The 15,042-nt window shown below is 34.8% G+C and overlaps 1 protein-coding gene across 4 annotated transcripts in view; it reads right to left on the reverse strand.

Annotated features, from left to right (window-relative positions):
- Positions 1-3,825: 3,825 nt before the first annotated feature.
- Positions 3,826-15,042, reverse strand: part of PCDH9 (protocadherin 9) — an 836,069-nt gene continuing 824,852 nt past the window's right edge. For all 4 annotated transcript variants that reach the window (XM_033052274.1, XM_033052272.1, XM_033052273.1 and 1 more), the window contains one exon: positions 3,826-7,058. In XM_033052274.1, the coding sequence (XP_032908165.1) occupies positions 6,685-7,058 (374 nt within the window). In that variant the 3' untranslated portion in view covers positions 3,826-6,684. The remainder of the gene's footprint in view (positions 7,059-15,042) is intronic.

Genomic DNA, 15,042 nt, shown 5'->3' on the forward strand with positions numbered 1-15,042 from the left:
GAAACAGTTATAATTCCCGTACAGTACTTACCCATTTTAACATTATCACATGGTTGTACAAACAGGATTATAACAAGCAAAAGAAAGCACTTTATTTAATGAATAAATAATCAAAAACATTGGTGAGGATAGTCTTAATAATATGCTGCGTCATACAGTTTTAAATACATCAAACAACAAAATCCATAGTCCCAAAATTCCATTAAATAATACTGAGTAGTTATGAGACTGATAATATTTATGTATATATATATAATCTATATATATATATGTGTATATAATCATATCATTATGAGTAATTAAGGTATCTATTTACATGCCATGCAATATTAGAATGTGTTGCAATACCTAGGCACAACAGGTGGATTTAAGAATGGCTGTGGCAAAAAAAAAAACAAAAAAACAAACAAATAAAAAAAACAAATAACAAAAAACCAAATTATTTTGGAAAATGAGGGACATTACTTTCTTTAAGTCCTTTCTTTTCATAATATACAGTGAGAATTTCCAGATACTTTCTGATCTAACATCTCAAAACATCTGATCTAGACACATCCTCATTTTTGCTAATGTACAGTTAGGTAGCAGTATAAACTAAGACCTGTGATAAGAAACATGAGATGCTGCAGTTAGAGAAAGAATTCTTGCTTCAAAACATAGCATATGACACTCCTATCTGTGATATTCCTCTCTTTGCTGACCCAGTTCTGTGAAATTCTGAGCTATTCCTACAAGGAGAGACTTACTGCTCTGTTCTAAAGAAATTAAGTGCATTCAATATCTCAAAAGAGCTGCAGATTATTTGGCAGGATGTGGGCACATATCGGCAGATAAGTTCTATTACCGTCCAGAAAAGTGATGTGTCTGCATCAATGTAAAATTAAAAAAAAAAAAACAACCAACCAAAACCAAACCAAAACTAACAAAACAAACAAACCCACAACCAACAACAAAACCAAACTCTGCTCCCTCCCCACCCCCCCCCCCCCCCCCCCCCCTTCATTTATTGGCATTTATTTCAGCTTGTATGTAAACTGCATTGTGCTTTAAAAATCTGGAAGCAGCACATGTGCCTCTTCTAAGCGATATATACTTCTCTATTGACTACTGCATACTAAAGGACTTGCCATTTCTGTTACTAATTATTGGATGAGTCCTGACATTTTAGTTTGTAAGAGGTTCAATAAGGCCTGAAGGATCAGAACCTAGCCCTCTATGTTATGATCTTACTTTCAACTCAACTGGTTGAAAATAAAGTATAGAATGGTCTCTCAACATTTATATATATATATATACTATTAAAGCATTTCATAACATAAGCAACTGTGTTATCTCTCAAAGAACTCAAACTGAAACTCAAACAATGTGTAAAGAAAGGGTATCTCATCATTTTACACATAAGCACCTATCAATGAGAGTCTCTTTTTGGAACAAGAGGAAAACTCAGAGGTGGTTTCAGATTAGGGGCTAATTATATTTGATGGATGAGTCCACTAAGGTGGTGAGCAGGGCTAGTTAATAAAACTGATGTTAATTGAGTTACAGCTCAACTGTCCATGATATACTGAGCTGATTCATACCTCTGGGTTATGCTGTATCATGTTTTCTGTATATTAAAATGCCTTTCTGTGCTCTAGAGCTGATCCCCTTTTGGAAGTTTTTCATCACAACAGAAAAGATTACTGGCATATTAATTAATTAAAGTCAAGACTTTGGAACACAGCTCTGCAGAAGAAGTGCATTTAATGGGGGGAAAAAAAAGGAGCTGTGAGTGCTTAGTTGCTTCTACAGTCTGAACTGGCTCACATGAGGACATGTTCTGTACTGCTTACTTGTTTATTCTTATGGCAGAATAGATACCATAAAATGCTTTATAATCTGAATCAGGTAAATAGTGTGTGGTCATGGGGAATTAAAACTTGTCCTTCTATCTGAATTGGATATGACTCCATTACTGTGCTCTCATGCCAGTAGCATTCTTTTGTAATGTATTTTGAGGTATTGCCTAAGGCTGTATTACTGCATCTTTTGGCATGTTATGAGTCAGTGGCCTGTGCCCTCTGATATTCCCTACTGCCATTTTTCATGATTTTCACTGTATCTTCTCTTTCATTAAAGCACCAAATGCCTCCCTTTGCTTAAAACGTCTCAAGATTCAACTTCTGATCAATACTGCAATCTTCTTTTCCCTATTTCTTTGTTTTCTCATGTCAGCTAGATTGGTCTTTATGATCTCAACTCTTTACCACAGATATACATCTCCTTCATTTATACCATTTATGTATCCAAAGTTTCCTAAGTTTCTCCATTATTTTAATGTATACCATGATAAAGTTTTTAAGATTCCTTCTGATCTTGTATCTTAATAATAACTTGCTAAGGTAATAATCACATTAAGCAAGGAACGTGAATATCATTTTCTTCCTATCTATGTGTTAAAATTGATATATACTGCATACTCCTAATTCTGCTCCATTTATTTCTTTGTCAGCCTTCAAGTAGTGGTCAACAGAGTTCCAGGTGAACTCCAATAAGGGGCATTGAGTAGGCAATTTCTTTACCTATTTCTCTAGGAAAATACAGTATGAAATTTTTCTTTCCTATGACCTCATCATGCTGTGGGGCTCAGTTATACCATCATCATTCTTTCTCTTCAAGTCACATCATCTGTAAAGGATATCAAGAAGGAATCTCATCAGTCTGTTGCCTCTGTCAAAAAATCATGTATTTTTGTTAGCTATTTTTCCTTTCTGTTCTTCAAAACACCAAGCCCACCTCTAGGCAATCTGTTCTAGTACATCACTATTTAAACCACTAGAAAATGTTTCACAGTTCAAGTCTGAATTTTCTTGAGGTTTTTTAAGTGGTCCTGACTGCTCTATCTTTAGTAAGAGTTGGCACAGCATAAGTAGTAGGAACAAGTAATTACATCTTTGCATATTTTCCATTTTCTATTTGGACTAAGAGTTTTGGTCAATGAGAGTAAAAATAGAGGACTACGAAATAAATATTTGGCAAAAATTTTTAGCAGTCTTTTAAGTGTGTGCATTATGAAATTAATAAATAAAGGTCACTCAGTCTGAAACCAACAAAAAAACCCCAGAACTGACATCAGAGAGGCATTTGCATCACAACAGCTTATGAACAATTTTAAGCAATATTTATCCTCAAAGATAGTAAAATTGAATAGTCACTAATACTCAGCTGTCATCTCATTGGGTGCAGTGTGACTTTAATTTTTTTTAAAGGTCCTCATCTGAGATATCACAAAATTCCTGAAGGGTTTTTTCTTACTTTTTTTTCCCCCTCTTTATTTCTGACTTTTAGACAACTGTAGTACTACTACTGACTGAGCAAACCAAATGTTTGTGAATGAATTAAATGCATGTTTAGGGTCAAATTAAAATTCTGTGGAAATATCTGGGAAACATTAATTTAGCTTAAATGGAATTAAGATGCAGTTCTCAGTGCTGCAGATATTTCCTTCCTTCCTTCCTTCCTTCCTTCCTTCCTTCCTTCCTTCCTTCCTTCCTTCCTTCCTTCCTTCCTTCCTTCCTTCCTTCCTTCCTTCCTTCCTTCCTTCCTTCCTTCCTTCCTTCCTTCCTTCCTTCCTTCCTTCCTTCCTTCCTTCCTTCCTTCCTTCCTTCCTTCCTTCCTTCCTTCCTTCCCTCCTTCCTTCCTTCCTTCCTTCCTTCCTTCCTTCCTTCCTTCCTTCCTTCCTTCCTTCCTTCCTTCCTTCCTTCCTTCCTTCCTTCCTTCCTTCCTTCCTTCCTTCCTTCCTTCCTTCCTTCCCTCTTTTTCTTCTTTCTCTCTTTCTTGGCTTTCTTTTTCTCCTGTCTTTTTCTTTCAATATCTGTTTCCAATCTGAATAAGAGTTTAAAATAATGATTACGCACAATCCTAATTGTATGTAAGATTACACAGAATTTGAGAAAATTGGATAAGAAAATTTTCACCTACTAGCAATTTAAACCAAATTTCTTTTAGCTTCTCCTGCATATATTGATAATAGGACAACGTATTGAAGGCTGGAACAGATTATAGTTCTCTTTCTGCAGCAACAGTCACATCTTTTATTTTCCACCTGTGATAGAAACATATTCAAATATATCCCATTTAAAGAGGAATTTGCAATTTAGACTAGTTGTTATTTGGGTTTCAAACAATTGTATTTCTGTTTTTAATATCAAACTCAGTGTATCTCTGCTTTAAAACTCAGCATGTTCAAAAATAGGTACTTATTGATATGTATTTTTCAAGGTTGTTCAGCTTTTTTTCTTTTTTTCTCTCTGTGCTGAAACAACAATTATTAACTACTCCAATTTTCCTTACAGGAAAGAATTTACTTCCTTTTGATATTATTTTATTCTACTCTCAAAAGAAAGCCCAAAATGTGGCTGAGAGCTATGTTTCCTATATGCTACCCCTGTACTTTTACAAAGATTCATGCAAGGATGTTTATTCCATGTGTCTATGTAGGCCTAACAAATGTGGGCCAGATTCTGTCATCCTTGTGCTGAGTAAGTAAAAATTTACCCAATTCAAATAACTAATTTTGAATAAGTTCCTACTTACATAGGAATGGCAGAATATAGTCCTCAGGATTTATCATTTGCTGTATACTCCAGTCTCACACATATAGATATGAACATAATGGACCATGGTATGCTTAGAAAAATAACTGGAAATTCAGAATGAAGCAAAGAAACAAACTAAACAACAATAACAGAAAGAAAGAGAAATTAACAGGAATAAAGTCCCTTAGGCATCTGCCCAAGAACTAACACAACACAATCAGGAATTCAGAACATTTATTGCAAAAGCTGAATAACTAAATAATGTTGAACTGGCAAAGCAGTAACAAGGATAACTGGTTAGATATTTATTCTGTCAAAGTCATCAAACACCCCTCACAAACTGACATAAGTACTGCAATAAGCAATGCACCCTAAACCATTTTAAGCCTTTTATACTGTGGAGGAAAAAATAAATTTGAACTGCTATATACAAAAGAATAAAGAAATTAACAAAAACATTCTTTTTTTTGGTAAAAAATAAAATCACCCTCAGATTAGCTAAATTTGTTACTTTAGAACTGATATTTCACTGTGGCATAAGTAACTTGCTTTTTTCCTGTAAGGACTTTTTTTTTTTTGCATGCTATTTATTTGTGTAAATTATCTTTCATGCCTTAACAAAAACCATCTAAAATGTTTTGGATTTGGATTCGCTTTGCGTGCAACTTAGATCTTACTGACATTAGGAGTCACTCTGCTGATTTGACTGAGGTGACATGATACTGGTACCTCCCAGGCATTGACCAACTATGATAACAAACAGTTAAACAGCAATAATTAGAGATTTAACCCTTTACTTCCCCCAACTAGCCTACCAGGAGAATGCTCTGTTACATCATGAAGGCACAACACATTAAATATTCTGTGGCTATGGTCTAAAAACACTCGTGTTACTACAACGTTAACGCAGATGAAGATCAACACAAATGCTTTTGCTTCAGCAATACAAACTGTCTCAGGTATAGACACACATCTGCCCAACTGGAAAAACATTATTATATTTTGCTCCTGTAGAATTTCCTCCACATATTTCAGCTGGGATCAACATCAGCTACAACTCATTAAATGACAGACTACAGCTAATTTAATTAAGGATCCCAAACAATTAGCTTTCTCCTTCACCCACCACCACACCCTTAAATATCTTCTATTTTGCAATTTCCCTGTTTTATGAAATATAATGGAAATTAAACAAAAAATTGCTAAGTTTTTTAAGCCCTTACACAAGTTCTTTCATTTCTTACTATTAAATAAAATTTACAAAAAGAAAAGACATTTTAACTGAATACTGGCATCATTTGCTACTACATAGAAAAAAAGGTGGTTTTTTTTTCCTTTTCTACAATCAACCTTTCTTCTTACCCCATCATTCTTTTCACTTTTCATACAACTGGCTTCAGTTTCTCGGAACACTGTGTGTGAGACAGACTACTAACACAGAAACACCATCACTGAAAATAAAAGCAAAACAACAAGAAAACAAATGAAAGAAATTAAATAGAACTGTGAAACACAGAAATATGCTACAGTATCTCTTTAAGTGAACATTATAAGTACACAAAAATTGTAAGTAATAATTGTTGCTATTTACAAGATTTGAACTCTGACTGACTTACAAGTGTCCACTAACATTGTTAATAGCACAATAGGTTTAATGTTTACAGCTTCAATTGTTTGCAATATGATCTCAAGTATAACGGTCCCAGCATAGATCAATGACAACAAAAGCACAATTTTCTAACTGGATATGCTTCTCAATCTTTGCAATCCACTGAGCTTTCACACTTTCTCACTCTCCAAATGCATCTTCTGTTGTTCATAGCAGCAGTCCAGGGTCAAAAAACAAAGAAACAAAAAGGATATTTTCAAACTGGAGAGATCTCTGCAGATTTTAATCATGTCTATTTAACAAAACAACACAACTAGTAGAAACAGTCTTGGACAGTTGCAGGACATCATACCTTCCTTGGTGCTAATATAAAGATATGCATATCCCTGTTAGGTGAAGCATAGTTCTAGAGGTCTACCCAGTACATAAAGCTCTGACACACACATAGTATTAGCAAGTCTAGTTAAGCTAAAGTCATTGGTCCAAAGTAACCATTTCTTATAGCTGGTGCTCCTTTGGACTCTCCACAGATCCTGGGGCCTGTTTATAAGACTTCAAGTTAGCCAGAGGAATGTCAGTCATGTGGTTGCCAGTGTTGAAATGGCCCTCACTGGAACCATACTGCTTTCGATCACTGAACTGGTTTCTGTTGTTATCTTCTTTCCAGGTCCTGGTCAACGTGTGTCCATTAACTAGTTTTTCCTTCTTAACCCATTCTTTCTGAGATGCAAAGGTGGAGAGAGGAGACTTTGGCTGTTGGTATGGGCCCAAGCTAGGAGGCATCCAACAGTTGTCTGAGTGACCCAAAACCAGGCATTCTTGAGTACACATCTCTGTAGCTTCAGCTAATCCTCGTGGACCAAGAGGCCCATCTGTAGAAGAAAAATAGAGAAAGAAGAAAGGGGGAGAAAGGGGAAAAGAAAAAGACAAATATTAGATTGTGATATTTGTCATTAAACTTATACATAGACCTCAGGGAAAAATTAATAATGGTCCTTCAATCAAATATTATGCTGGTAAATTCTACATACATTTTCATTCTGTTAGAGAGTAGTTGCTTTGTAGGGCATATAGTCCCTGTATATGCTACCTGCCTAGTTTCCAGAAGTGGAAGAACAGTTCAATTACCCCTGTGCTATTGGTCTTGGATTCTAGTATGAATAAACTTAACTATTTATTTTTATTGGAAGTCATACCAAGGAAATAGGGCTAGGTAAGAGAAAATGTCTGAGGAAGTAAACCTACCCTTCCAGATTCTGAAAATTAATGCTTATAAGGGCCTTATATGGATGTATTCTGCTCTGCTTTCAACTCACTTTACTGCTGAAGAACCTCAGTGAATTAACAGACTACTGCAAACTGAGAAACATCTGTACCATTCAAAAACATGATTCCCCAAAGGAATGCTCTGGACACAGGATTATTCTAATGTCTACTGTTTTACAAACACAGCCTGATGCATAGTTCTAGGTATCTACCCAGTGGATGCACACTCCAATATATACTCTCAACAACTAAGAGATAAGTTAAACTTTATTTAATATGAAACCAGGAAACAGTTCAAAACATTGCATCAGGAAAGAGAATAAAATCTGTAACTCTTCTGATCATTAAACACATCTCAGACGCTATACAACCATAAAAATCAAGGGGACAAAAAGATTTATGTAAATCTGGCACTTTAAAAAGAGCTGTTCTCATAATTCTTTGTGAGCTAGAAATACAAGACCACAGGAGACAGAAATTAAGATTGCTGAAGTCTTATGCATATTAAATATCTACATAATTTTTCACACACCACTGAGAGCACAGCTGGCCAGCTGCAGGCCTCTTGCAATCAAGCAGACAAGTCACCCATGCCCACAGCAACACAAAATTCCTCTCAGTCTCACTTCATTTTTAAATTACTTAATTTGCTAATCTGCTCAGGCTGGATGTACAAGGAAGGACAAGCCAGGAAAAGGTAGAGAAATTACTTTGTGTATTTTTCTTAAATATTTCTTAATATCTAGAATATGCTTTACTGGGAGTCATTGCTGTGTTGTAATTATGTGCAAGAATTTTGAGATGTCTTTTCCTGACTTCAGAGTAAATCAACTGGCTGGTACTGAAAACATTTGAAGAGTTAAGGAGACATATTTCCTTGATTAACCAGCCCAGTGACAGGAAGGAAATTATAGATTGATTTTTGAGAAAGAACATTAGCAAGTAGGCATGAATAACAAAGTTACTAATCAGAAGAAAAATGTCAGTGGTGTATCAGGAAAAAAAAGTGTATCTTTATGATAAGCTAATTGAGATTCAAAGTGAAAAGTGAAGACATTCAAACAAAGATTTCTGTGTTTAAATGCCCAGGAATATTTTGTTCTATTGTACTCTATTGCACATATGATAAATTACCCTTACTAATGTCTTTTTCTGAATACTGAAATTAACTCTATTTTAACTTCATTTCCCAGTGCTTTTAAACACTGATACAAAAAATACCATCAGGTATATTTCTATATGTTACGTTAGTAATTAGCTGATCTTCTTATCTCTGAGCAACACCTCTTTTTGAATATCTAGAGAGTATATGGTACTCTGTTGATGTGACAGAATATAATAAGATATAATAAATTATAATTAGCTATAATAAAAGTTACTGCTGAATTCCCCACATAAGAAAGTGTTCTATTGCTGAAAACAAGAACATGAAAAATGTATAGAATCAATGCTACTTTCCATTTAGATAAATACAAGGGGAAATAAATAAACCAAAACCATTAGGAGAAAACAAAAAAGCAACTTTAAAGTAGGATCTTAGCAGAGAACCATGAACCACAATTCTAAAATGTGACCTGAAAGAGAGGTTTGTTTTATTTTTTTTCTATAAAAGTCTTCTTTGAATCCTTTATTATGAAGTTGCAACCAAACTGAGGCAGGTACTTAGAGAGAAATAAACCCAAACTGAAACAATTGTAAGTAAAAAATAGACTCACAGTATGCTGTTCACTTTTCCAAAAGCTAATCTTCAGGGTTAAATGTGGACTTTATTTTTTTTTTTTGGTTGACAATTAAGCTTAATTTTAATGAGTTTTTTCCCATTTCAGAGAAAAATAGAGAGAAGTGGAAGAACTATTTTCAGTCTGCTATTCTCCAAGTAAACTACTATATTACTGACCAAGAAAGAAAGGTTTTGGAGACATCAAAACTTTCAAAATGGTAATTAAAATTTTTGCCACACAACACTTTTTAATAAGGATGATGCATGAGTGCTGCACTTCCAATCTACAGTGGAATAAAAGGATAACAGGAGAGCCTTCAGTACAATAGTTCTGAAGGGGATACGTTACTTTTTCTGTTTAGTTAAATAAATTTCAATAGATAAGACTATAATTTCAATTTAAAATTTAAATGAGCTATAAACTAGTTTTACTTAAGAATAAATACGTGTGTGGCCCTATAAGCTACTTGTCAAACTCTTTGGAAGATTTCTTCATGTGTTTTGCTTTCCTTAGTAACAGTGCTAGGCAGTTAATGCTGTTCAACTCAGAATGAATTTTTAGCATCATTTGCTTTAGCCATCTCTCAGGTGATAGACTTTCTGGAGAGCACTGGAATATTCAGATATCTGCTGCTAGCGTGAGCAGCAGAAGAAATGGGGTAACAATGCTTAGATGATTGACTGTGCAAGAATTGCTCCTTGGGTTTTTCCAGTTTAACAAAATAACACTGTCCAACTTAGACCTGTAAATTAATTGTATGCAAGTCTTCCCCCAGTCAACCTTCCCTATGCAGAGATCTCAATCAAAGGCAGGACTATGCAGTCCTTATAGCAGACAGTTACAGGTTTGATATGCATGTTGGTGACACCAAGTGACACCTGTAGGCAGAGTAAGACACTCTCAAGAGAGGACTGGGAATCTCAGGGAACAACAGAAAGACACTTGTTTTAGCTGTGTAACTGTTCAAACAGCTGTGAGATATGTTAGAGTCTGCACACACCTCTACATATGCCTGTATGTAAGAATGTCCAGAATTGAGAAGAGGTTCAGACTCCTACTCAAATGTGTATGCACATATTCCAGTACTCTGTCTCATGCTTTCTAATCTGTAAAACACAGGTACTATTTACTTGCCTTACTAAAATATTGTGAGGTTTAAGTTTACAAAATGCCTTGCAAGACTTCATCTAATATATTACTAAGAATTATTATTTTAATCACTCTTGGTTGAGCCATAACAAGAGAAAAAAAAATCAACAAAGTGATTTTTTTTAGATATGCAGATTGTTAGAATAATATATTTTTAGTCTTCAGCTTCTGCAGGGAATGGCCATGCTTCTTTATTGAGGAAAAAGGCAGTTTCATTCATAATGTGTGTGGTGCCTGCCATAGCTATCTCCAGATAAGACCCTTAGGTAACACCACAATTGTTTGATAAATGTAGTTGCTAATAATGGTGAGGATCATGATTTAGGGGATTCTACAAATTTCCTACTGTGAGATACAAGAAAAAGATTAAAAGGAAAAAGAAGGGATCTCACCTACAAAAAAACCCCTCAAAAACAACAACAAAAAAATCCCCCACCAAACAATGTTTTGACAATTAGGTTTTTTGACTTTCTGTTTTATTATGTTCTCAATCATAAAATTTATTCTTTTCCAAGACTCTTTATTATTCAGGTTGCTATTTAACAGCATAAAGTATAATGATCATGAGCAATATGATAGGAGAGAGATCTTCTGGGGATAGCATGACTGAAGAGTTGGCTGCTATGTATTGAGAAAGCCATAATGTTACCTTAATGGTAATTATCTTTCTCCTCCACCACTGCTGAACAATAGTTTCCACACAATTTTCTAAAGTTGTTTCATTACCACATACAATGACACCACTTAAAAACCTGTTCCTGCTGCTTTAATTTTATAATTGCATTAATTTGTTTCCTTTCTCTTCACAAAAAATGTCACTGCAATTTCTGTATCAAGCTTTTCCATACTGAAGTACTTTATTGATATGTGGGGGATTTTTTTTTCCAAAAGTATTTGTTCTCTGAACAATTCATAATCCATGCGGCTGGTTATCAGTCTTGGCTGCTTGAATATATAATGACACAAGTGCTGATAAAACTGTACAAGCCATCTGTCTCTGGAGTTAAATGTTTTGAAAGCAAACACAAAAGTGCATAACAAACACTCCCTTAAATTGTCTTTGTAAATATTTATATCAGATCTTACCCAAAAATGCTTTTTTGTTGTTATTTTATTCTGTTAATAGCTGTCAAGCAGATGCATGACTTGCCCACTCAAAAGTAGACAGGTGTAAGAAGGAAAATAATGTATGCCACTCAAGAGCTGGTCATACCCTAATGCTGGAATTTCTGTGTGGTCTTTTATCTCTTTTTATTATACCCAGAAGCTAAACAGCTATTTCATTGATTAACTTACTGCTGCAATTAGCAACCAGCTTCTGGTGTGATGACCAGCTGCTTTTCACCTGCTTCTTTAAAACTGTCTTGCTAACAGCCAGAAAATTCATTCTTCAGTTCTGAAAAAGTTGAGGTCACAAGATAATTTCCACTCGGTGAGACTTTTTGGTCTCAAGTGACATTAATAGGTGCTCTTTGCCTGAGGGTGCTAACATTAAGTACAGTGGATTTGAACAGGGCCACAGTTGTGTTTCAGACAATCATATTTATTTAACTTTTCATATTGTATCTTAAAACATCCTAAAAAGAAAACAATAGCAACATTTTCAGCTTTACTTATTCTCAAATGCAGAAAGTGGGTTTTTGGTTGTTTGTTTGTTTGTTTTTGGTGGGGGGGGGGTTGGGGGATGGGCTGGTTTTTTTTAGTTGTTGTAGTCTCTGAACTTTCATGGGCTTCTTTACTCAATGACCTTCTCAAAGACCTCATAATTTTACAGCCTTCCCCACATATATTGGAACTGAAATTACATTATTTCATTTCATAAAGGTTTTAAGACTACTCATATATTAAATAAAAAAGCAGGAAAAAAGTTTATAATGAAGAAGATTCTTTTGACTTTTTTTTTTGCCCATAATTATCAGACAAATAAATGGGGAAGACTGTTCTTTATTTCTAGTCTGTTATAAAAATAATCCAAGACCAAAAAGCCACACAAATGCTGTCGGATGTGCTTCCTTGGTATTGTTAATTAACAAGAACATATAATGTCTATTTAAAATACGTATTTTGCTGACTTACTCCATGGTCATTCTACCTGGCACAGCCAATTCACATTCCATTTTGAAATTACCTTGTTCAAAGGTCCCTGGATTCCTCCTGTCACTACTGCCAGTTTTTGTACTTTTCACTACCATCTACCCTGTTGCTTCTCTTACTTCCCTGGTGTTCCATCCTCTCTACACTCTCTGTTCTCTATTTTGGCCCAAACTTCTTTTTTTGTCAAGGCTGAATTAAATAATACTGTAAGGTTAGCTTGTCTCTGCATTACTTAGCAGAAATAAGCTACCAGAATCCTTAATAAGCACTATGAGAGGAGGGTCAGGAAACAGGGGAAGTTAAGGTGTGTGGGTGGATACAAGATACAGAAATGCAGGAACAAAAGTATTTTCTGAGAAGGTGGGAAAACCTCACACTGTAAGATTTTCTACACTATTCTGTGAAGTATTTAAGTGATGCAGATGGGTTCCATATAATGCATATGACTGTATAAAAACTTTGCATGATTTTGATTCCATGGGAGGCTAAATTTTGGAAGTCACAATATTCAAGTACTTGAAATGTTGTTTCTACCCAGTTGTCTGGTATCTGAAGTTTTTTCATATCTATATCTTTTCAGAGCTACGAAAGTATACAAAGTAGAAGGAGAAAGTTCTCTGCATTTCTTGTCTCAAGTTCCTTTCTCTTACAGCTGCTCTACTATAAAAGCTATAATTAAAAGGAATGTCACTCAATTTGTTATATTTTCTTTTTTTCTGGTATATTTCCTGGAAATTCAATACCATTATGATTTCCAAGGTACACCTCCATCAGTAATGGCTCTCCTGTAACGATGCTATTTTTATCTGACCTAACTTTCTGTTCCTATTTCCAACTGCTTTTTCTGCATTGACATACATATATATAAACCATGTGTGCATGGTCAGGAAGTCGACACAAAATTCCTGTATCTGTTAAGCTTGTAAGACACCTGTAGTCAAGTTTACTCAGTGCTGCCTGGTCTTTGAGAACAAATAGACGTGTTAACCAACATGAAGCTTGTGACCATTCTGCAAGCAAGTTGCTACACTCTGAAATCACAAGAGCACAGTCCTTGTAACCAAGGCGTGGGAAGATGCCACAGGAGGTGCTACAAAGCACCATGGTCTGGAATAGTGCTGAGCTAAAACTGAGCAGCTCAAACCTGAATGATTCCTTGCTCTTCATTGGTAATACACATCCAGTGCTATTACTTATCCTGGATTGCATATTGCCTATGTTTGTATCTCTATGCCATACCTTTTTTTTTTTTTTCAACTTAACTGGGTGAGACATTACAATTTATAGTTAAAAAAAAAAAAAAAAAATAGGTTCACTGGATAATACGGTGGTTATTTCTGGTCTTAAAAATCTATGGATCAGTAACCATTAACATAAACCTGTACTTTGTATAAACTTTCACTGACAAATATACTTAATTCTAGCATACCATTTAGAAATACAGAAGATGCAAAATAATACCTCGGATTTTTATTCTGACTTAATGCATTCTGTCATTAAAAACAAACAAACAAGTAAACAAACAAACAAACAAAGACACACAAATGACTGCAATTTGTATTCTTAGCTGAAGTGTCACATTGTGGATGCAGACAGTCACCTTGCAGGAAGAGCAGGAGAAAAGAAATGCAAACAGGATTTGACAAAAAACCCCCATTTGTTAACAAATAAATAAAGATTAAAAGCTTTACACATCTCTCATACAGATTTGATTCTTTGGGCACAGATGAAAAGTCAACATTTGCAAATGGAGATAGTCCAAATTCAACAATACATGGGCAGCCAGAACAGCAGATTCTCTCCCTCAGAGGATATTGTTATTTAGACAGACTTTATGGCACACAAAGACCAGACAGCATATCTTTATAAATTTGCAACCATCTTCAGCATGGCATGGAACTCATCCATCTTTTCATCCACCCAAGCTACTCCTCTGAAGAATGCTATCTCACATAATTTTATTTCCTCAAAAATTGGCAGTTTTTTCCTGCCATACATTTAATTTTAGCAGGACAATCTAATGTATAAAAACTCCTCAGAGGATTGAAATGAACTTTTTAAATTTGATTGTACCACTTGATGAGACCAGTTTTAAAATATTTGGAATTACCTTACTTTCAGCATTAATCTTTTTCATTATGTAGCTCTTAATTTTGCTACCTAAAAAAAGTATTTGTTCCCAAAAGGTGATGATGGATGGTGATAATAAAATATTCATAAAGCATCCCATGGTCACAATCATTTACTATCTTTTTATTCTCACACCTAAATATTTATGATACTTGATCAAAATATTTTGTTGAATTGATTTACAGGCAACATGCTGAGACAGCACCACTTTTGACATAGTCACATTTTCCGATATATTTATATGCCCCAAACATGAACCTGCTGTCAGTCTAAAACAACTTAAGTCTCTATTTGGAAAACTCAGTCAGCTGTTTGACATAAAATCAAATTTTGATTAGTAATTTCTACAAATTCTCTCAGAAAAGGTAGTCAAAATGAGAAGAACAGGCAGAATATTATGAAACTGAGCTGAAAAATATTTATTTCTACTCTGCGCAATTGTAAAATTTTTGTGTTATTGTTATATGCCTGACCATTAACTCATCTACAGCAGAAA

The sequence above is a fragment of the Catharus ustulatus genome, chromosome 2 (genome assembly GCF_009819885.2).
Source record: "Catharus ustulatus isolate bCatUst1 chromosome 2, bCatUst1.pri.v2, whole genome shotgun sequence".
NCBI lineage: Eukaryota > Metazoa > Chordata > Aves > Passeriformes > Turdidae > Catharus > Catharus ustulatus.